This window comes from Gorilla gorilla, chromosome 5 (genome assembly GCF_029281585.2).
Source record: "Gorilla gorilla gorilla isolate KB3781 chromosome 5, NHGRI_mGorGor1-v2.1_pri, whole genome shotgun sequence".
Classification (NCBI taxonomy): domain Eukaryota; kingdom Metazoa; phylum Chordata; class Mammalia; order Primates; family Hominidae; genus Gorilla; species Gorilla gorilla.
In genome coordinates this window covers 173,231,714-173,256,453 of record NC_073229.2, presented here as the reverse complement: position 1 = coordinate 173,256,453, position 24,740 = coordinate 173,231,714, and the positions used below count along the sequence as shown (strand labels likewise).

The following is a 24,740-nucleotide window of genomic DNA, read 5'->3' as shown; positions in this document are numbered from 1 at the left end:
CCTTAGTTTCCTAATCCATATAACCATCTACACAGAGATTAGAGATCTGCAAAGAAGTAGGCGGGCTGGGGGAGATAAACAGGGTGCTAATTAATTTAGAAGAAGGAAAATGATTTCTTCATGTCACTTTTGTGTTCTGAAATGCCCAAGGCTTCTTCATTGCCCTTATAATAAATAAAAATTTCTTCCAAAATTTTTAGCAATCTGTCTCAATCTTATCTTGCCTCCTACAAGCAATAAAAAAAAGCAAGAGCATGTTACATTTGAGTGTGCATCCTGGTTTTGCTCCTTACTGTGCTGTCATGGGCTCATTGTTTTAACTTCATGGAGCCTTTGTTTCCTGTTATACACATAGGGATGACAATGCCTCTTTCTTGCAAATCTGCTGCAAGGGCCGAGTGATATTTCTGCTTATGATCTGCCTTGCTATTATCTGCAAATTCCGCTGTTCTAGCTCAAATCCCACATGAGGTCTTCTCCTTACTGAGGTCTTTACTGACCTCCCATGTAGCCCCTATGTGTGCCAATAAATTTTTGTAGATGAAAATAATTTAAACTGAGAGTTACCTGAATCCTTTTCTAGTGTGGCCGGCCTTGATAACAGGGCAATGCCTCTTTCTTGACATCTTCCTATATCCTTGTTTTTTTGCATTAAACATACTTTCTATTTATCTTTATTGTGGCAATTATGGTATTGCCTGAAGGTTATCTGGGACAGTCATCACATGGGTCACCTCTTGATTACTGAACCAGAATTGTCACCATGTTTTAGTTATACAACAAACTCAGGAAAGATGATCTGATAAAGACTGATTTTAAAAATACAACGCTAATCTAAAAATAATAGCAACAAAACTTAAATCAGGCCAGAAGACCTGGGAAAGCTAATAACTTTACATACAGTGTGTATGTACACTGGTAAATGTACCAGGTAAATGCACCAACCATGAGTTTCTTCTGGGCCATACTGCTTTAAAGCAATAAAGGAAAATGAGCAAGTGAGAGAGAGAAAGGAGGTTTGGAAAGAACTTGTGATTTCTTGAGTAAATTGTTATGGATACGGCGCCCCCTAGTGCACTGAACAACACAAGTGCCCCAGTGTGTAGTAGCTGAGAGCTCCGGAGCTGAGCAATCTCATCCCCATCACCAACCTTACTTGAAACACCTGCGATTTCTGTTTCACCATAGCTTTCCTTTCCACTGCACAAGCAACTGTAGCCCAAGGAAGAAAGGGGGACAGATGTCCTTTATTTGGTTGGATTTAAGCACTGATCCTCATGGGAGTCATGAATTAATTCAAGGTACCCAAATAATATTGAAAAGTATAAAAAATTTTACCTTGAAAAGAGGAGTTTCTACTTTTTCCTGAGATAGAGGAATGTAATTAGGAGAATAAGCAAAACTGAAAGATGATTCCTTGTTATTTTCTAAAAATGTTATTTGTCCCCATCTTGTTTTTATCAACATGTTCGTCATCTGATGCAGATATATTTTCTTCAAGCACGATGCACGGACCAAAATTGAACCACAGCAAAAGGAAAGCAACTCTTCCAATGAGGAAAAATGTAATGCAATAATTTGCATTAAAGCATTGTTTCTCAAAGTGTAGTCTCCAGAACACTAGTTCCACAGGATATCAATGGGTCTGATGCAAGTAAGGGTTTCATGGCAAATACTTTTGAGAAATTTGAAATTCAACAAAAGATAAATTAATTTTTAAAAATGCTTCAGTATGCATGAGTCCTTAGTATACTCTGAATATACTACCATACTGTGTAACACCACACTATGAACTGCAGCACTTCCAAAATTATTTAACACAATGATTTTTTTTTCATGCCTATCTCACACACTTGGTTCATGAATTGTCCTTTGAGAATACGCATTGGACTAGAATTTCACTAGTTTCCAAAGACGGACACCATATAGGAAAGTGTGCCAAAAGGAGAAAAAGCAAATAGTAAATTTGATATGTGCAAAACTTAAGGTGACTATAAGGAAGTTTGTGGTCAGTGTCTTAACTCTCTTCTGCATTTGAAAGATTAGTAATACAACACATCAAAGTTTTTCAACATGGCAGTCCTATGGGGAATCAACCATGCTGGAAACATCACCAGCCCACAAAATCATTGCCAGATTTTTCCCACATCACAGCAGTAACGCTACTTCTGAGAATGAGAAATGACCCTCCAAGAAGTTTAGTACCCCCGTCCTGCCAGGTTTCCAATTTTTACTAACACTTTTCTTTGTGCACAACCTGTATTAATTCACGTGGATGTTTTAGGCTCATTATTACCATTAGTCATGGGATCACAGATACACACAGTAGTTTAAATAAGTTAGAGGAAGCCTGTATTTAGTACAAGCTGTGAATTAGAGCTGAATCTTGTAACTTGCAGCTAGACAAACTCGTCCCAAAGAATGCTTGAGAAAAGTGGAATTCCACAGACTGGTTTATCTTGGATAATGGCACAGTAAACAGAACAGTGGAAACCAGGCCAGGAGGAAGGGACCGATGCTTCTTCAGGACAGGTCCTTGCTGCATTTGCTCTATCTCATGCCCAGGAGGATGTGCCTACTCCTGGGAGCTCAATTCACATTTCAGAAATGCTGCTGTCCATCGACTCATAGCATGTTGGGCAACGCCACTTGCAGACATGAAGGAACGGGGGCTTCAGGCAACCTGGAATGACTATATGTAATTCTATGCCCTTTTGCTGGGGATACAGTGTTTTGTGGTGAGAACAAACCTTTCATCAGCTTAGGCAGTGTTGTGGCTCAGTCTTTTAGCATTTAGGGGTCAAGGGTGGGAAATGGTTCATCCCAGAAGCAGCTCTTGGTTTTCAGTAGATGTTTCATTTTCTTTCTAATGTTTTCCAGCTGAGTCGATTTCAGACAGATGGAGGTCAAATGATTTACACTGATGCCCAGTGAAACAGAACAGCTGGAACTTGAACTCGGGGACTTGACTGGTGGGCAGCCCCCAGCCTAGTCAGTCAAATGCTCTCCTCCCAGGTTTTTACTGCCTCTCTGGTTGCACCTCAAAGGCAGCCTGCTGTGTCTGGCAGGGCCCATCTCCTGGGCCGTGTCTGCTCGTGACTGGAATAAGAGGCCTGTGACAGGTCAAGTCTGAATGTTCTGGCAGAGCGGCGCAGGGCAGACTGCTCCACGCCTGCTCAAAGCACACAGCGTCTGGTGAAAGCCAGATTAAAGATAGCTAAATGCGCATGCCAAGATTCCAAAAGGAAAAACTTAGCTCACAATTTTCCTTTGCATGGTGATTTTTCATCCTCTCCTTTTTCTTTTTGTAAAAAGGGAATCCCCGTGTTTACAAGTTGAAATCCAAAATGCACAAGTGGTCAGTTCACAATTCTGTGACCCATGAACATCTGTGGGCCTGGGTGTTCCTTGGGGATCTGCAGTGCTTGGAGCAGTGAGCCAAGCCTGCCCTGGCGGAAGGGAATTCTCCAGTGAGTCAAATAGTCCTGCGAGTGCCCGGGGTCTGCTTCTCCTCTGGTTCTGCTTTCCTGGGACATGTCTGTACTTGACTTCCCCTAGTTTTATGAACTGCATTTTGACTATATTTTTGGAGGTGGGTCCATCTGAAACTCGTTACAGGAAGTAGGACAAGAATCTTCATTTTGCCTTTAAGAGAAATAAAACTCTGTAATCTGAGATGGGCAAACATGCTCCAAGTCTGTTTACCAAGGAACAAGAACCTCTCTGTGTCTTTTGAGCAGACAGAAAAATTAAAAATAAAATATTTATTTGGGATTTGTCTCTGAGGACTTAAGTGACTGAAAACCAATAGGGCCTCCCCTCCCTCTGTGGAAAGGCAAGTTCCCAAGCCCCAGCTCCCAGGAGAGCCCTATCGTGAGGCTGCTCCAGTGCAGCAGGTGGCAGTGGGTGTGGTTGAAAGTGCCTCATCACTTTCATTCTGGATCCTAGGTCTGTAGATGGGCTTTGGCTATATCATCTTTTTAAAGTTTTAATTTGGTAGCTGCTTCAAAAGTTAAGGGAACCCTCAATGGGCAAAGTTAGCATGTGACATATTTGTGTCTCCTCTTTGGACCTTGGTTTTCCTTGTCTGTAAAATGAGGGAATGGACCAGATCACTGCTCCAGAGCCCCAATGCAACTATAGGAATCTGCACTTTGAGGCTTGCTTCTCTCCTAGTAGGAATTCAGTTCCTCTGCCCTAACTTTTCTGCTATAGTCTGGGTGTTATGGGCTGAATTGTGTGTCCCCCACAAATTCATATATGAAAGTCTTAACCAAGTATCTCAGAATGTGAGCATTTTTGGAAATAGGATCTGTATTAGTCTGTTTTCACACTGCTAATAAAGACATACCCAAGACTGGATAATTAATAAAGGAAAGAGGTTTGATTGATTCACTGTTCAGCATGGTTGGAGAGGCCTCAGGAAACTTACAATCATGGCAGAAGGGGAAGCAAACATGTCCTTCTTCACATGGTGGCAGCAGCAAGAAGAAGCGCCCAGCAAAAGGGGAAAAGCCCCTTATAAAACCATCAGATCTCATGAGAACTCACTATCATGAGAACAACAGCATGGGGGTAACCACCCCCATGATTCAATTATCCATCACCGGGTCCCTTTCACATGTGGGGATTATGGGAACTACAATTCAATATGAGATTTGGGTGGGGACACAGCCAAACCATATTAGGGTCTTAAATGAAGTCATTAAGTTAAAATGAGGTCATTAGAGTGAGCCCTAATCCAATATGATTGTGGTCCTTAGAAGAAGAGATCAAGACACAGGCACGGGGGAAGGACACGGGAGGATGCAGGGATAAGGTGCCCTCTGCAAGCCCAGGAGAGAGGCCTCAGGAGGAACCAACCCTGCCAGCACTTCAATCTCGGACTTCCAGCCTCCAGAACTATGGGACAATACACTTCTGTTGTTTAAGGCAACCAGTCCACAGCACTTTGTTGCGGTAGGCCTAGCCGGCTAACACCATATGATATCACAATGAATGTGCTGGGCTGTGAAAGAAGTTCTGCGTGTTTTTCTTAACAGACTTGGATTTTTGGTTTTAGCCCAAAAAAGACTTTTCTGTAGCAGGATATTTAAAACATTATGTTTGTTTATTTTTTACAGGTTTCTTTATCATCTGATGTGAAATCAGCCGTGTTAGTAAAATAACTCCTCTTTATCTTTACTTGAAGGGGGTTTCACAATTTTGACCCAGAGGGCTAAAGCTATGGATTGTCATCTTGCTTTTTTTTTGTTTTGTTTTTTTGTTTCTTTTTTTTTTTTTTTTTTTTTTGACGGAGTCTCGCTCTGTCACCCAGGCTGGAGTGCAGTGGCATGATCTCGGCTCACTGCAACCTCTGCCTTCCAGGTTCAAGTGATTCTCCTGCCTCAGCCTACTGAGTGACTGGGACTACAGGCGCGCGCCACCACACCCAGCTAATTTTTTGTATTTTTAGTAGAGACGGGGTTTCACTGTGTTAGCCAGGACTGTCTCAATCTCTGGACCTCGTGATCCGCACGCCTCGGCCTCCCAAAGTGCTGGGATTACAGGCATAAGCCACCGCGCTCGGCTGTCATCCTGCCTTTTAAGAAATACTGTCATTATCTATAAAATTCATTTAAGGCCAAATAGCTCATTGGATAAACCCGCAGGTGATGGCACATGTATAAAGAACTTCAGACCACACAAGCAACCCCAGATATGGCACGGTCCAGTTTTTCTTGAGTATTTTTGGCTCTAAAGTTGATTGAGTCAAACATCATTTGATTGAGTTACATTGAAATGATGAACAAAGGTCACCACCTATCACCTGCTGTTTAAGATTCTCATATTCTTACTTGAAATAAAGCATGCCATTACCAAAGTGGATTTTTCTTTCCTTTCGTATCAGCATTCTGATTCTTTTATATAACAGTCAAATATAATTGGAATGTAGCATCAGACACACAGGGAGCACAGTTTGTTTCTCTTTGTAAGCTCCATTTGACCACAGCAGTGAAATTTCCCAAGAACGGTGTTTCAAGATCAAGACTACTCACTTGAGAGCTTAGAGTGGTCCAGGTTTTGAAGTGCTACATGTCTAAGAAACAGATCATCGTAGACACTGAGAATTGGGGCACATCCTTCCTTTTCTACCTGACGGTAGACATGCCCCGTAGATGCTGGATAACAGAGACAGATGATTCAGATGTAGCACCCCGACATGAAACCAACCGTGGAAATACTGATAAAATCACCTGTTTGGTTTTTAAAATATGCAACATGAGTAAATGACTAGTTCATTTTATCAGCCCCCTTTTTTTTGCTGTCGCATAATTACAAGAATGAAAATTGATACACTTTTTAAAATACAGCTTTTCAAAATCCCATCTTGAGGAAAAAAGCTTGGCCAATTAAGAAGGCTGAGGGGAGGAACTGCAGGCACTTTTATTTCCAGCTGTCAACAGGATGGAAAAAGTATGTCAACTTATTTATATTTATTTATTTATATGGGTGATGAATAAGTTAAGGAATGCTTCATCTCAAACACAGATTGCTTTTATTTTAGCTAAGTTAATGTTTCAGTTCCATATATATTTTTGAATTTCCATCAATGTCAAACACCATTTTTTTCTTTCTTCTTAAAAAAAAAAAAGATTTACAAGCACTTTTACGGCACTCAAGAAAGTAGGCTGAAGGTTCATAATAATAATTTTCCTTTTAAAAAACATCCATCAGACCAAAATAAAATCATTTTAATTAACTCCTTCCTGAGTAACTAAAACCTTGGAATGTGCTGAAAGGTTATAATAAATAAGACAGTCAAAGATCAACTAGCTTAAAAGGTATTTTTTAAATTAAACTATGTAAAATGTACAATATGTTTCATGAAGTACAAACTGTTGGGCCCAGGGCCAAAAAAAATGTTGTCATGTTTGCCAAATAAACTGAAGTACCTTGACTTTTAGGACCTAGAGGGTGTTGGCTGGGACAAAATAACATTAAGGCCCTGTAAGTAAATCCGTCAGCGTCTTTTTTTGTGAAGTTATAATGGTCACTGCTGAAAAGAAATGCCTTTGAACACACAGGTAAAAGTACCCAGATAAACTTGCAGTAAGAGGATGAATGTTTTTGAACGACCAATTGTCCCAATGTTCTGACAAGAGCAGAGAAAACACAGCCAACTCAACTTTATTTTCAGATTGCGAGATTGCACAGTGTGTAAACTTGTCATCATTCTTTATATGGAATTTCATAGAAATGACTCACAGGGTACCAGGCAGCAGTTCTTGTACTGGTTTTGAATATGATTGATAGCTGTTCTCCAGGTTGCTTTTGAAAGTATGCCTAATGGTAGGGCCCTGGTCTCTCTGAACAGGACAAAGGATATTTCCTCCTCTAAGAACATTTCCCTTAATCGCTTCTCTGCCCCCGTCCTCTGAGGCAGAAAGAAGGCCCATGAGCGGCCAAGTGCTGGACTCTGTGCCTCTGTGGTCCCCGCCTTCCCTGGACTCCTGTGGGCTGCAGCCTTCTTAACACACATCTCATGATAAAGTAGCTTCAGTGCTCACTCGGCAGGTTCCAAATGACTTGCTTTATATCTTGGCTACAGTCCAATTTTAGTGAAGGCAGAAAAAATTCTAGAGAGACTTTGTGGTTTATGAAAAGTAGAAAATGTGTAGCTTGTGTAAAGTCAGAGTCTTATTTACTATTAACTACTCCCAACTCACACATTTGCTAGGGCTGGCTCTAGGCGACAAATATGAAATAGACAAAATTTGTTGCAAGTATCCTTCCTGCTGCCACCACTGAACCTTGGCTTCTTAGCTAGCTGTTTATCGTCTCCCCAGGAGAATGTGTATTTTCAGCATTTTTTTTAAGGTGAAAATATTTCAGAACTCAAAGCAACAGATTTCTAATGACTGAACCAAGGCATCATTGATAGGTGGCAGGGGAGGGGCAGTGGGAGGTGGAAAGAAGACATACTTTAGGACAGTAAGACTGCCCAACATGTACTCACATCACATTGGAGGCAGCCACTTACTTACAAAGCTGGCCAAGCAGTCTCTGTCCCAGAAGCTCTTGCTGCTTCTTTTTGATGTCTCAAGTAAGAGTTCTCAGGAGCACACAGGTCCCATAAGAAATGGGACTCTACCTGTACAGAACTCAGGTAGTTCTCGGGTAGCTCTGCCACCTGCACAGAACTCAGGACCCCTTTTTACTGAAAACAGGTACCTCTTAGGGAACTAGAAGTTACGATAGTACATAGTACCAGGTCCTATAGGACCCAACTTGGCCAGGGGTGTGTTTGATAGATTACACACCATCTGTGGTCAGGCTCAGAACTTCTGCTGTAGGAGTCAAATGCCTGAGCTAAACTGGTTCCTAGAACTTCCATTAAAGCAGTGTTGCGAGAAGATGTTTCATATTGGGTGCAAAAGACACAGCCATGCCCTTTCCCTGATGCCACATGACCTTCAGATTTATCTGTCTTGTCTACATTCTTCCTTACACAGCAAACAAATTATTTTCCCTGCTAGAGTACTTTGATATCTGTGAGCATGGTGCTTTGAAATGGAATGTCTCAATGGAGCTGGCCATGCACTTTGACCTTGAAAGGTACTCCAGGCTGTGGATTGGTTGGGGATGCGGCACAAGCTGACTTGCTCTTTCAGAGATAATTACACTGCTCTTGGTGAAAGTGCCCCCTGAGAAGGACCAGAGGCAGAACTCTACCCATGCGGGTAGAAACCACTTACCCATGGAGATCCTCCTCCTTTAAAAAAAAAAAAAATTAATTGAGACAGAGTCTCACTCTGTCACCCAGGCTGGAGTGCAGTGGTGTGATCACAGCTCACTGCAACCTCAAACTCCTGGGCTCAAGTGATCCTCCCACCTCAGCCTCGGATTATAGGCTTAAGCCATGGCACCTGGCTCCATCCTCCCTTTCGATGTCCTAATCTGTCTTACCTTCTCTTGGATCCTTCCAGAGGAGATACCCTGGTCTCTGAAGTGGTTTTGTATTTCCACTGAAATATACAAGTCTGGATGTCTCCTACCATTGAGGTAATATTTTTATAAGTCATTTTACAAATGATAAGTTATTAGGCTAGGGGCTATATTTCTCCCCCTTTTCCCATGATATGGGGTGGGGGGAAAGCTGTTTTATGACAAGATGCCTTGGGATGGAGCCATCTAGTATACCTGGGAAAGACCCAAAGAGCCAAGAGAAAACACAGAATAAAATTAAACAAATAAAACCCGCAAAACCGGGCATCTCCCAATGACCCCAACATGTGGGAATGTTTTGTTCTTTTTAATGCACCCAAGCATTAATTTAGTCCCTTAAGGATTTTACTTCCCCAAACAAAGAACTTTCTGGAAAAGGGAGATAAAGCCATAGAGGCAACACAGTCACATCACCTCTTATAAATATCTTCCAGCCACTTTTCATCATCCTGTTCTTCATCGTCGATTGGCTCCTCGGTTTCCAGTGGAGTTGGGATAAAGAAGTGTGGCCTCAGGAGGGGCTTGCTGACGTGAGACTTAAGTCCAAACTTGCGCTTCAGCAGGTGGAACTGCTCTTTGACGTAGTGGTAAAACTCGTACTCGTATCTCATCCGCTGGTAGAGGATCTGCACAGCCTCAGGAGAGGGGACAGTCTTCTTCACCGTCACAGTCATGTTTCCAAGCTTCCTGTGCTCTGGAAGAGAACCGGGGTCGCACATGAGCCATCATTTGCAGTAGCTTAGAAGGGATCCCGGCGAGGACCCACATTACCTGTACAACTCTGGTAGCACCTAAGGAAGCAACTGCATATCCAAGTATCAGAAGAGAAGAAGGGTTCCTGACAATATTTGGAAAGACTTACCAACTCTAGGTGTTAATGTCAACATGAGTTGACGAAGCACAAGCTATCAAATTTCCTTTCATCAGATGTGAACCATGCGATTGGACCAAATTCAATTGTTAACTCTGAGTTCTACATTCTTTTGAACAGCAGAATCTATCCATTTTCCCTCTTTTATTTCTTGATACACCAGAAAAGGGCTTTACCCTCAGAAGGAGGCATGGAAGAGCTGTCTAACCACTTTCTAATAATCTTGTTTTGTAAATTTAAAAATATTGACATAAAGTTTAATTTGATACAAAATCCATTTCCATTTTACTATTTCAACAATGCATTTGTCCAGAAAAGGAAAGGAAGGGCTGCCAGATTTCTTAAGTATAATTTACAAATTTTTAAAATTTATTTTTATTTTTTGTAGAGACAGGTTCTCACTATGTTGCCCAGGCTGGTCTCGGCATCAGGAGATCCTTCTGCCTTGGCATCCCAAAGTGCTGGGATTATGGCACGAGCCACTGCACCCAGTCTAAATATAATTTTAACCCTTGTAAATTTTAAATTTTTTATTGTGGTAAAATATATACAACTAAAATATGCTTAATTTTATACTAATGCTTAATAACAAAATATTTTATATTCATTGCTGAATAGCATGAAAATGTTATATATAGAGTGTACAATTTTAACTATTTTTAAGTGTACACTTCAGTGGCATTAATTATATTTACAGTGTTGTGCAACCATCACCACTGTTTTAAAAATCCTTTCATGAGTCTATACAAAAACTTGATATCCATTAAACAATAACTCCCAATTCCTTTCCTCTCCTTATCCCACCCTACTTACCCCATCGATTAGATAGAACCTCTAATCCATGTTGTATCTTTATGAATTTGCCTATTCTCAGTACTTCATGTAGTTGGAATCATACAATATTTGTCCTTTTTTTGTCTAGCTTATTTCACTAAGCATGTTTTCAAGGTTCTTCCATGTTGTAGTGTGTATCAGAGCTTCATTCCTTTTTTTTTTTTTTTGAGACAGAGTTTTGCTCTTGTTGTCCAGGCTGGAGTGCAATGGCGCGATCTTGGCTCACTACAACCTCTACCTCCCGGGTTCAAGTGATTCTCCTGCCTCAGCCTCCTGAGTAGCTGAGATTACAGGCATGCACCACCATGCCTGGCTAATTTTGTATTTTTAGTAGAGATGGGGTTTCTCCATGTTGGTCAGGCTGGTCTCGAACTCCCGACCTCAGGTGATCCGCCTGCCTCGGCCTCCCAAAGTGCTGGTATTACAGGTGTGAGCCACCATGCCTGGGCCAGAACTTCATTCCTTTTAAGGTTGAATAACATTCCATTGTATAGATAGAACGCAACTTGTTTATCCTTTCATCCTTGGAGAGACACTTTTCCATCTTTTGCTTATTAGGTTGTTTCCATCTTTTGCTTATTATAATGAACATTTGCATTCTAGTATCTGAGTCCCTGTTTCCACTTATTTTGGGTATATACCTAGGAGCAGAATTGCTGGGTCATGCGGTAATTCTAAGTTTAATGTTTTGAAGAACTGCCAAATTATTTTCCACAGTGTTTGCACCATTTTACATTCCTACCAGCAATGTGTGAAAGTTCCAATTTCTTCGAATTCTCTCCTACGATTGTTATTTTCCTCCCTTTTTAAAATTGTAGCCATCCCAGTAAGTGTGGAGTGGTATCTCACTGTGGTTTTGATTTGCATTTCCCTAATGACTCCCGTAGTGATGCTGATGCTAATGGTTTCCCTAATTTCTAATGACCTTTTCATGTGCTTTTTGACAAGCATGTGTCCAACAAATGCTGTTTGTTTGTGTATCTTCTTTAGAGAAATGTCTATTCAAGTCCTTTGCCCATTTTTGAAGTGGGTTTTTTTTTGTTTGCTTTTGTTTGTTTTTATTGTTGAGTTGAAGGAGTTATTTACATATTTTAGATAATCTGCACATATATCAGGTATATAATTTACAAATATTTTCTTCCATTCCATAGGCTGTCTTTTCACTCTGTTGATAGTGTTCTTTGATGCATAAAAGTTTTTAATTTTAATGAAGACTATTTTATCCATTTTTCTCATATTGCCTGACTTTTGGTGTCGTATTAAAAAAAATTGCCAAATCCACGGTTGACACATAGAAGTTTTTAATCGTAATGGAGACCATTTTATCTGTTTTCTTCTTATTGCCTGTCTTTTGGTGTCATATTAAAGAAGCCATTGCCAAATCCAAGGTCATGAAGATTTGCCCTCACATTTTCTTTTATAATCTTGCTTTTGACTAAAATTTTTGTCATCAAATTTGAATAGGTATATAATTTACTAAATACAGCTCCAAATGGCTATTTCCAAAATCAGACTCATCTGAAAGGACATAGACTTCCCAATTTTTAGGATATTTGAGGTACCTTCTGAAGCCTCTAGTAGCAATTCTAAAGAAGGAATTTGAAAAATTCTCTATGTAGAGGCTAAGAAGGGTAGTGGGGGGTTGGGGACAGGTGGGGATGGTTCATAGGTACAAAAAAAATAGAAAAATGAATAAGACCTATTATTGATAGCACAACAGGGTGACTATAGTCAATAATAATTTAATTGTACATTTAAAAATAACTAAAAGAGCCGGGTATGGTGGCTCATGCCTGTAATCCCAGCACTTTGGGAGGACGAGGCAGGTGGATCACGAGGTCAAGAGATCGAGACCATCCAGGCCAACGTGGTGAAACCCCGTCTCTACTAAAAATACACAAATTAGCTGGGCATGGTGGCGTGCACCTGTAGTCCCAGCTACTCGGGAGCCTGAGGCAGGAGAATTGCTTGAACCCGAGAGGCAGAGGTTGCAGTGAGCTGAGATTGCGCCACTGCACTCCAGCCTGGTGACAGAGTGAGACTGTGTCTAAAATTAATAATAATAATAATAAAATAACTAAAAGAGCATAACTGGATTGTTTGTAATGCAAAGGATAAATGCTTGAGGGGATGGATACCCCATTCTCCATGATGAGATTATTATGCATTGCTTGCCTGTATCAAAACATCTCATGTACCCCATTAGGTATTAATTAAAATAAAAAATAAATAAATTCTCTATGTGGCCAACAGCCTCATTGAATAAGGGTATTACTTTTCAAACTGACTCTTTTGAAAGTCCTTTGCCAGTTTGGGTCCTTTGCACAGGGGAGCCTAGATCCTTGTAAATAGATAACATGGTCTTCATTGAAATTAAAAGCATAACACACATTGAACACTCTAGAATTTCTGTTAAATAACTTGGCATAGACTCTTCTGAAATGGGTTCCTAACAGAACATTTTATAATATCTGTCTTCTCTGAAGATATGAACTCTAGCTAATCTGGGGCAGGTCATTGTTCACAGGTCTTAGGTGTTCCTTTTTGTTTTTTAAAACAGAGCTAAAAAATCTTATGAAAGACAGACAAGAAATAAAGAGTTTTAAGTCAAACATTGAGAGGCAGAGGAAAAATAATTCTCTCATTGAAAGCCTCCTTCAATCCCTTCCTCTTAGAGCATTATACATTGTGTAAGGTTTTGTGATCTGATACACAAAAAAGTAAGACTCCTGTGATTTAAAATAAATTCATTACTTAAATTATTTGGCCCAACCTGGCAAAGGATCCAAGGGGATAAGCAAAAGGGAGCCTAGATCCTTGTAAAGAAGTAATTTGGAAATCTGTTCTATTTCACATCCTCAAAGCTCTTGGTCGTAAGGTTGAAACAGTAATTTCCTAAAAACAATGGACAGCAAGTGTAATCATATAAATACCCTGACTACAAAACTATCTGAGAAATACCAATCACATTTTACTAGTCTTCAATCACTTGCAAAATGTTGGTCTATATAATGGATTGAGTTGATTTGCTATATAAATGGTTATTAATTTCAGGCCAGAAAAACTTTGGGAATATTCTTTAAAGTTACAGCATAATGGGTTTATACATTTCTTTCTTTGATTACGATTAGGTGACTGGGTCAACTGCCATAAGGCTACTCCTAGTTCATGACGATAAAACTCTCTTCCCTGAATGCCTTCCTTTATGGTTAGGATGGGGGAGTTGGTGGATGGGCAGAGCAGGTAAATAACTCTGTCAGAAGTGACATTATATCCTTCCGAATAGACATTTCTCAAAATAAGACATACAAATGGCCAAGAGGTATATGAAAAAACTCAACATGCTAATCATCAAGGAAATGCAAATCAAAACCACAATGAGCTATCATCTTACTCCATTAGAATAGCTATTATTAAAAGCCAATAAATAATAGATGCTGGTGAGGATGTGGAGAAAAGGGAACTCTTATACACTGTTGGTGGGAATGCCAATTAGAACAGCCACTATGGTAAACAGTATGGAGAGTTCTCAAAAAACTAAAAATAGAACTACCATGATCAAGCAACCCTTCTACTATGTATCTATCCAAAGGAAATGAAATCAACATATCAAAGGGATACCTGCACTTGCATGCTCACGTGTTTACTGTAGTAATATTCGCAATGGTAAAGATATGGAATCAACCTGTGTCCATCAATGAATGAATGAAGAAAATGTGGTATTATACACAATGGAATACTATTTGGCCATAAAAAAGAAAGAAATCATGTCATTTGCATCAACATGGATGGAACTGGAGGTCATCATGTTAAATGAAATAATCCAGGGACAGAAAGACAAAGATCGTGTATTTTCACTCATATATGGGAACTAAAGAAGTTGACCACAAGGAGGGAGTAGGATGATAGATACCAGAGGCTGGGAAGGGTGTCTGGGTTGGAGAGCGGGCTGAAGAGAGGTTGGTTAATGGGTACAAATGTACAGTTATATAGAAGGTGTAAGTTCTTATGCTCCATAGCAGAGTAGGGTGACTATAGTTAGCAATGATGTATTGTATATTTCAAAGTAGCTAGAAAAAAAAACTTCAAATGTTCCTAACACATAGAAATGATAAATACTCAAGGTGATGGATACCCTAAACACCCTGATTTGATCATTGCACATTCTATGCATGGAAAAAAAAATCATACATATCCCATAAATATGTAAAATATTATATATCAATAAAATGTGATATTGTGAACTTCAAGTACAAGTGAAAAGAACCAGGACATATTTGCATGATTAGTTAACTGATATGGTGCGAGATGGTGACAGTCCTGGCTGAGCCTAATGCTTTGTGGTATATTTTTATAGTAACAGCTACAGTTAATGGGAACTAATGTGTAGCAAGCACTGAGCTAAGCACTTGTACACACAATCATACTTAATCCTCACAATAACCCCTTGATGGAAGAGCCATTTTACACATGAGGAAACTGAGGCCAAGACTATAACTCATTCAAGGTCATGCAGCCAGAAAGTGGCAGAGGTAGGAGGCTCCTCATGACAATCAGCTGCTGTGCTTTTGCTGTGTTGTTTCTTGGTGTGGACAGGTGAGAGGGCTATTACTGCTTCTCACACCTTTCTTCACAGTGTGGTAGAGCATAATGGTCAATGTCCAGGCCTAGAGCCTACTACTCCTCATGCTGACTGAGGCACCCAAACTTAACAACAGATCTCACAGGAAACTGGCAGGTGTTTTGGAGGGAATGGCTAATGGCTTTATAGTTTGGGAGGAGAAAAGGGCCGATTAAAAAAAAATTGGGCACGATCATCTCTGGGTCCAATACTCAGAGTCAGTGATGAAAACCACCCCAACAACCACTATTTGCAGAGTTCCACCTGAGAGGTAAAATTGCGTCCTGGTGGTTTATTTAGATTAAACTTGTAATTTTGTGTTTCCAGTAGGAAACATTCTATCCCAGGCAGAAATTGACCTAGGATTTACCATGTTCGGAAAACGACAGGCTTCTGGTGATAACCAGCATCTAAAATCCCAGTGCACTCCATCAACCCTATGACTGGAAAGTACTGGCTCTTATGATTCCACTCAGAGCCCCCTACATTGACATATCTTATCCAACTTTTATACAGTAATGAGAGGTCTTTAATAAGATTGATATTTGATAAGATCCCAGGTAGCCTTTCCAACCAAATTTTAATTGCATGTCACCTTACCAGCCTGACAAAAGTGCTTTGGCTATTTGATAGTGCTAGTCAGAACATGAGGAGGCTCAGCCCTATGTTTGCTAGAACACTCCACAGAGAGGACAGACCTTTAAGACAAGAGGGAAGGGGGACTTTTTCATGTCTGGCTACAAGGCAAGAGCTTTAAAAGATCCTTTCTTGAATAGTTAAGGATCCAGGGAGGGTGACAGCCAAATATGGCAACTTGGTATGGTGATATTTCAAATTAAAGGCCATTGGAGACCAGTACATCCTGGATGAAGCTGTTCTCTGAAGTTCCCTTATCTACCTAGAAATTGGACCTGCCAAAGAGGAACAAAATTGCCTTCAGTCACCTCCCCTAAAATTTCATTAACCAGAGAAGATCAAAACTCATGTCACAGAGGAAGGGACTGAAGATTAAACACCACACTCAGAGCTCAGATGAACGTTGTCCCAAACTATTGCCTGTTCTTGGGTCCCATTCAGTTCCCAAAGAGAATTATTTACCTTCCATTGTCTGAGCATTGGGCCCATTCATTCCCCGTAAATATCATTTACTACTCTTCAAAATTGCCACATTTAACCTCCATTTCCCCTTTCCCTATGAAGAAAGGTATAGAAAAAGCTGGACCTCCCTGGGTTATGAGGTAACCGCTCTCCTGTGATTTTCTCCTGTGTAGCATTTTATTTTTAAGAGGTAGGGTCTTGCTCTGTTGCCCAGGCTAGAGTGCAGTGGTGGCTCACTGCAGCCTCAAACTCCTGGGCTCAAGTGATCCTCCCCTCAACCTCCTGAGTATTTGGGACTACAGGAGTGAGCTACCATGCTCAGTTTCATGCATATTAATAAATTTTATTCCTTTTTTTCCTGTTAATCTGCCTATTGTAAGTTCATTTTCAAGTAAGCTTCAGAGGGTGGAGGAGAAGCTTTTCCTGTTACCCCTCCAATAACAACAGATTGTCTCGTGTATTTCAGTTACTTCAGTCTTCCTTACTCTTCTTAATCCCTCCCTAAATCCCCCGTCTGAACATGAGGGTCAGTATCAGCTGGTTTGGCAGATTCTTATGGGATCTAATGTTTCCCCAAGCTCTAGTTTTGCATTAATATCCAATTCTTGCTTCATTTATCTACCCACCCTGCCTCCTTGGAGTTTCCTTCTCTCCCTCATCCACCCCCTCTTCTTCATTGTCAACCTCTCCCTCTCAACTGGCTCCTTGCCATCAAAACTCACTTCCCTTCTTGAAAAAACCCTTGTCTCATGCACCCTCCCTCTTTCATCTTTTCTCTCTCCTCCCCATCACAGCCCAACTTCTTGAAGAGCTGTCTACATTTGTTATAACATTTTCAGCTTACGTACGTGACTGAACTCACCAAAACCTGCTTTCTGTTCCTTCTGTACTCCATTCAGTTACTCTCGCTTCCTTGTTGGTAGCTCAGAGGGCGCCTCTCAGCATGACCCCATCACACTGTGGGCCACACACTCCATTTTGAAGCCCTCTCCTCCCCCTGCATCTGCAACAGTGTTTTCCTGGCACCCTCACCTCTCTCTGGTCACTCCCTTTCCATCTTCTTTACGCCCTCCTCTTTCCCAGCCTGTCTTATAAAGACCAGTTCTTCTCAGGCTCTGTTCCAGCCTCTTCCCTTCTCCCTGGTTACTCCCTGGGTGGCAGCATCCAACCCTCTATCCTTTAGTCCTCATAGCACTGTGAACAACAAAATGAACAGTTTATATAAACAATGACAGCTTTTTTGACCTTCGTTTTCCACAGAGCTGCCAAATTTAATAAGGTTAATGACATTGCCAGAGGGTTATGTCGCGGTCAGAAACAGGAGTGCTATTTTGTGCCAGGAGAAACAGAGACTCAGATTCAACCAATATTGATGGGGAACACCTGTTATGAGTTTGGATCATCATATACATTATTTTATTTGATATTCTCAATAACCCTGTGAGGTGAATATCATGACCCGTCTTTTGCAGATGGAGAAATAGAAACTTACCCAAGGTCACATAGCTGGCTGGTAAGTGAAAAAACGAATTTGAATCTGGGTCCCCATCTATGTTGAGATTTTTCCCTAACTTTAAGTACTGCACCATAACCAGGGCAGCTTTCATGAGCCTGTAGAAAACTATCACCTTCATATGGAAAGACCAGAGGTGGTTTGTCTTGTATAATAAGCAGAGAATTCTTAAAAATCTCATTTCAAAGACATATGGATGTGTGTCTTGCTGTACGATAATCGGTGCTATGGAAAAGTCATTCCATTGCTAAGTGTTCCACATTTTTGTAAAATGCCAGACTTTCTATCCAAACAAAACAAAGCTACATGGACTATGGAATCAGCCTCTCTCCAGATTGCCATAATAGCAGCTCTAGAGGAAGTTGTTAGGATTTTTTTTGAAACTGTTGTTATTTCAGCCACAAAACAATTATGCTTTAAAAATCTATACTTATTAGTAGCATTCCTTGGGAAGGGAAGAAGCCCTCGTTAGGTGAGCACATACTGTCGGATTAACCATGAAGAAGTGAAGACCTTACTCCATGAGCGTTCTCTGATCCTAGCAGGAACTCAGAGTAACTTCAAGGGGCTCATGTCTCTTGTGCCCACTGATAAACATTTTAAAAGAAAGAGACGAATACAGAGCTCCTCCCTTTAAGGCAGGGTGGCAAAAAGGCAGCCCAAGATCGGACTGGCAGGCAATGTGTTGTTTGGCCCGTGGGGTATTTTTTTTTTTAGAAATGGATTCAGTTGTTGTAAGGCTTGGTCTATTTCACATGGAAAGCTGGATTTCTGGCTTTTCTCAAAGGGCGGCTACATTCTTCTGGAGCCAAGTGTGACTGCCCCCGTGAAAGAGGCCAGGGCTCTCCAGTTTGCCTCAGACCCTAAATGCCGGTTCATTCTTTTATATTACCTGCCTGGCTGTTATAGAAAGTCGAGTTTTATGCTTCTGCTTTAAAGATTCTAAAATTCAGGCTTTCATAAACCTAGAGAGTAAGTGCTTCTCGTCAAAATCAAGGCTTCAATTAGGCCTCACTGGTGTGCCCAATATCATCTTCCTTCCCTCTTTCTGCAAAGATTTGTTGAATAACTATTCTGCACCACGCACAGGAATTGTTGCAGTGAATGGGGCATCATCATCATCACCATCATCATCATCATCAGTTGGCACTTTGAGAGCTTTCTCTGCGCCAAGTATTGTAAGATATCTAAACACACATTTAATCCTTATAAAGCTCCCAGTGCTGTAGAGGTCTCTTATTATCACCATTTAAAGCTGTGGCATTGGAATTTAGAAGTTTGTGCAGGCTCACACAGCCAGTAAGTGGTGAAGCCCAAAGTTGGGTGTGGGGAAGTCTGACTAATGAGCCCAGGTTCTTAACTCTCCACATTGCTGACGAGTGGATGGAGCTCACAGTCTAAGGGAGATGCCTGCTCACAAGGCTTGTCACCATGGGGGCAGAGAGGGCATCTCACTCTGATTCATTTGCTGGAGTCAACATTTCTTCTGTTTGGTCAGAAATCCTCACCAGGGAGACCGGGCTTAATGGGCTTATCTTAAATACTCTGCATGGAGTTGGGTCTTTCATACTTACTATAAGATCATGAAGATTTGCCGTATGTGCTGTGTGTGCACGTCTGAGAGTGTAGATTCTGTGTGTGTTTCAATCAAGAGATGGAAAACTTTTAGGAGGCCTCTGAGGCACTATCCACCTCTTAAAAAATTTTCTCTAGATTTTATTCTTAACATCTCCACCAGGTTTCATTTAGCTGTTCTTCCAAAGAGGCTTTTTATACTGAGAGTGATCAGGACAAAAGCGATACCCCATTTATCTTTGTATTTCCACAGCTCAGCACCTGGGGAAACACAGTTCTCCTCTGTACAGGCTTCTTGAGGGAACAAAAGAAACCATCAGAAGGACGAGGGTGCTGTCAGATTCAAGGAAGGCTTGGCTGTGTCTGTGAGATGGAGACAGACAGCTGGGCACAAAGGCAGTATCTGAAGGAGTTTCACAGAAATTCCTAGGAGACCCACAAATGCTGGGTCCTTAGCGAGAAGCAGTCTACCCTCCCATCTGGCTGGGGTCTGTACATTTCAGTGTTTAACTTTGTGGTTTGGTTGCCTTTTGGGACCAATAGTGCTGGCAAGGCACATTTTTCTGCCTCTCTACTTTAATTCATCAATACTTTTTGGCAAAAAGAAGCTGTGGCTTCAGGATGTTTTTGATATTTTTTTAAAAAGTTTTTTCTTATTACCTTTAGGGATTGGTCAAATAATCCCCTTAGTTAATTTCATGATAATTACTGAAAATTTCCTCAAAATAGGCACTGGTTTTGAGCTATGAAATGTTCAGAAGAGGGAAAACAAAGTAAAAAAACAAACTTTGACCTTTGTATTTAAAGAACACAATAGAGATTGTTTTTTCTTTATAGACATGTCCAATCAGCCATAGAGTCAGGGCCACAGGGGGATAGACTTCCAGGCTCTGCGCTGTCCCTGGGGAGGGAGTGGCAGGGACACTACAGAGTAGTTACGGTCCTGAGTGGAGATTCTTCTAACAGCCAGCCCTCAGTGACATAAAAATCTGTAGTTGGCCACCCAATGTTGGTAGAGAATAAAACCTGGCATGAGGCCAGGAGGGGGCTGCTTTCTGTATTATTAAAACTTTACAAATAGTGGCCCGAACAGTGCAACTTCTCATATAAGTCCTGCGGAGAAGCACATCCCTCTCATTTTCATAGGGCTCTGTGGATTAATGCACTTTCACATCACCCCTCACTACCTTGCTCAATCTTCCCAGTACCCATTTTACTTACAGATACCAAGGGCCCCAGAAGTCATAAGACCAGCTCAAGGCTGTACGGCCAGGACGTTTCAGTCCAAGCACTGGAAAGTGGGCTTTCTGATTCTCAGCCTTGCACCTTTTTGCTACACCACAGGCTGTTAATTTCCAAATTGAGTGGAAATCTATAACCACCCACTTCTCCTTGCCCTGTGTGTATTCTGGCATTCAGGGAATCCGTTGAAAAGAAGGGCTTGAGTGTTCTAAGACAAGGGGAATGCTTTGGTAAGTCTGGGAGGATCTGGTGAAAAACTTGCAAGCCAGCAAAAATGTTTTCACACTGAGAGGGACTGTGTCTTTTTCATTTTTAGTTCCCCAGTGTCCAGCTCCATGCCTGGCACCTAACCACCCTCCATAAATGTTTGTTGATTTGAAACCTGTATTTTAAATCCATCTGCAAGACTGGATTAACCCAAAGGGCAACTTTCAGTGTTGACTATGCATACTTCACTTTTTAGCTAAATTCCTTCCTTAGTTGAGGGTCCTTCCTGAGCAAACTTTCCATTTCTGGAAATTGAATTTCTGGATAGCAGGCTGACAGAGAAGGTTTGGATCACAGGTTGTTCTGGAGAGGTAGTGGTATTTGCTTTTCTTAGCCACTCTGTTGAAGAACATTATGTTATGGTGACAGAACGCTTGCAAATACTTAGCCAAGCTTAAGACATGCCATGATAAGGAAGGTTCACCACAAACACAAATAGCTATGTAGAAGCCACCGTCTTGCAGCTAATGAATTTGTGCTGGGTGTGATATTCACCCCAGCCATTAACTGAAGATTCAAACACTGTTGGGTAAAAAGACATTTATTTGTGTGACCTGACTTTGCTGTATGAATGCTGGTCAGTTACTTAATTTGCCATCACTTTTGGTACTTTTTAGTGATGTTTCTCCATTAGCAAAATCAAAGTGTTTTATTTAGAAGGAAAACAGTCATTCAATCACATCCATTTGACCTATGTGCCGAGGACTTTGCTGTGGATACAATGTGAACTGTGGCTCTTTGGTCAGTCTTGAACACTTCCTGGTGGAAGAACTTAGCCCGGGCTTTTGGGAGTATCCACAGAAAGCTGGTGGCTCAGGGAAAAGGCTGCAGGGAAGAAGTTCTACTGGGACCTTGGAAACACATCTCTGCCCGGCACCAGGCACACCCATCTGCATGAAATGCATATGTCAGTGGATTGCACACAGATTCTGGTTTGCCAACTCAGGGGCTCCTCCCAATGCCCTGCCAAACAAACACTGGGAACTTAACTTCTGGATGTGATGATAAATATCACTCGCCAGTAACCTGTCTGCATGCAAGACTGGGCAGTGACAAGCACGATGTGCTCACTGCCCAAGATTTTGCTTTGATTTTGTTTTACTGCCCAAGATCTGAACATTTTTGCAAACACAGCAGCTTCTCTACCTCTGCTGCATTGACATATGTTTGAACTGGTTCATAATCTTCAGTACTCCTAAAACTCCCTTTAATGTAAATAAAAAGGAAATCACAGACCTGTTCCTGGGAGTCCCCCTTCCCACCTCTCTTCATCTGTCAAACATGCATAATGGAAAAACGATGTAGCCCTGGCTCTGGGCCAGAATAAACAATCTGGAAATACTGTATAAACCCAGCTGCTGCACCGGAGGACAGACGCCTCGCTTTATGACCTCCGAGATGGTTAACCATACGCAAAATAACAAAAGCTCACCACCAACTTGCAGTGTATTTTGATGCTGGGCTGGCTCTGGCATTCCTTTCCTTGATCTGAGTGTATGCACACTCCGCGCTGACCAGAGCCCTCTTCCCTTAACAATCTGCACTTGTTTTAACCTGGTCCAGCAGAGATTATGTGCACCAAACAAATACTAGTTTAATAACAACCAAAAGAGGGGCCAAAGTTTACCACCGAAAAAAAATAAGCATGGTCAAAAGACAGGCATCAATTCTACAGCTTCAGGGGAGCTGAGTGGTGATCAACTGAGAGGCCTTGCTGTTTTAAGAAGCGCCCTGTCTAAGAAACTGACTTACTCATCTCAGGTTAGATTACAGCCAGAGATTTCCAGCACATGGGGATAAAGCACACTTTCTCAGGCAACAGGTGTGCCGAAAGTCACGGTCAAGTGGAGCACTCGGCAGTGGGAGAGGAAGTACCGTCGGTGTACTCCCCAGGGTTGGCAAACGCCTGCCACCTCCATTCCCATACAGCCCTGCACCACGCTGGCCGCTCCCAAAACTGTGTGAACATGATGCTTGTCACAGATAGAGTAAACTCATTTCCTGAATTATAGGGGAGGCCACACAGTTCAAAGAGATGAAATACAGCTGCAGGGCCGCCGGACTCCCTAGGGCTGCCTCCAGCGGAAATGAATGTGTGTCACTGCGACTCACAGCGATATGTGCTGGGCTGGCCGGCCAGCGCTACATTTGCCACTCAGATATGATCGATGGCATGTTAAGACCACCTTCCTGGTGGTATGGCCACTAAGGGAGAAAAGAACAAAAAGCACTTCATGGCTGCCTTGGTGCTGAGGGTTGATAAAGTAAACAGAAAACTTTTGGGGTGTGTTTTGCAGTCTTTTATTCAGATCTGGAAATATAAATAATTAAAAATAATTTGAGATCACTTGGACCTTCAAGAGAATCTTTGATCTATGTAGCCAAGTAAAAGTTCATGATTTACTTTCTTGTTGTTTAAAAATGCAGAAACGGCTAGGTTCCTTTGATGAAAGAGAATGAAGGGTTTCTAATGCACACACTTTACTTGGATTTTTGGAAGCAGGGAACACAGTAAAAGGAACCAGGAAGAGAAAGTATTGGCCTGTGTGGGGTAGGTCGCTGAGGGCCCACCAAGACCAGGGCACTGGGCCCCTGTGGAATGGAAATCAGCCCGGAGGAGGAATGCATTTTCAGAAACATCACGGAGGCGGGTCCTAACCCCATGGAATTGGAGATGAGGGCAGCTCGTTGGACGGGCTTCTAGGTTATTGCCTGGGGGATTCAACTCCACACTACTTATGCTCAGAATCTGCCGAAATTGCTAGCGGGGGTGGGCGGTGGTGGTAGGTAGTTATTTTCTTGCCTGGATTCTTTTTGCTTAGTCATCAATGCTGTACTGAGCACTGACTAAGCTCAATGCTTGATTCCAGGAAATAAGAGAAATAAAATAAAATAAAAGCTAAAAACACAGGCTCTTTCTTCTAGAAGGAGTAAACAATAAAGGGAGAAGCAAATGTGCAATCCTTCCAACAACTTCCTGGGCAATCTGGAGATTTCTGTTTCACTGCGGATGGGAAGGATGCTCCTCACAGTGGGGCACCACAGGAGGGAGAGAAAGGGGGATCACAAGGAGGTGGCATTGATGGCTGCAGATGTCCACCTTTCGTGTCCTTCTGCAGAGCCAGGTGAACACCTTGCCGGACAAACTTAATGTGCAACAAATTACCGGAAGGGCCCGACACTTGTAGAAGTTTCGGTTCATGAGTTGCTGATCAGCATCCCAGCTTCTGTTGACGTGGGAGCCTCCCAACCTCACCCTCAGATCCTAATGCCTAGACTTGAACATGACAGCGCTGGAGGAGATGGCCAAGCTCAACTCCTCCTGGCCCAGACACACACGCTGAGGGTAATGAGTCCTGGGGTGGCTTCAGTTTCCTCCACAACCACCCCCCTAAGTCAGCAGCTCTGGCTTCCTGGCTTTCCCTGCTGCCTGTATTTACCGAATGAAGGGCAAGTTGCTATGTTTCTTTTCTCCCCAAGTTCAGCATCATGGCCCAGACCATTAAAAAGCTGACATATTTGTTTGAAAGTATGTGCTACGGTAAATACATATTTGTTTGAAAGTATGTGCTACGGTAAAATTTGTTTGAAACTATGTGCTACGTGTGTGTTTTCCTCAGCACAGTTTTTACCACTAAAATACTGGCTTATATATGAGGATGGCAATAAAAGAAGGATTTATTTTCACAACAACAATTGAAGCAGATAGTTCTGTTTAAAAATATCTACTT

General features: G+C 41.7%; 1 protein-coding gene across 1 annotated transcript in view; it reads right to left on the bottom strand.

Moving 5' to 3' along the window:
- Window positions 1-6,521: 6,521 nt before the first annotated feature.
- The window catches only part of UST (uronyl 2-sulfotransferase), a 330,777-nt gene continuing 312,558 nt past the window's right edge, over window positions 6,522-24,740 (bottom strand). The window contains exon 8 of the mRNA XM_004044809.5: window positions 6,522-9,682. Coding sequence (XP_004044857.3) covers window positions 9,399-9,682 — 284 coding nt within the window. The 3' untranslated portion in view covers window positions 6,522-9,398. The remainder of the gene's footprint in view (window positions 9,683-24,740) is intronic.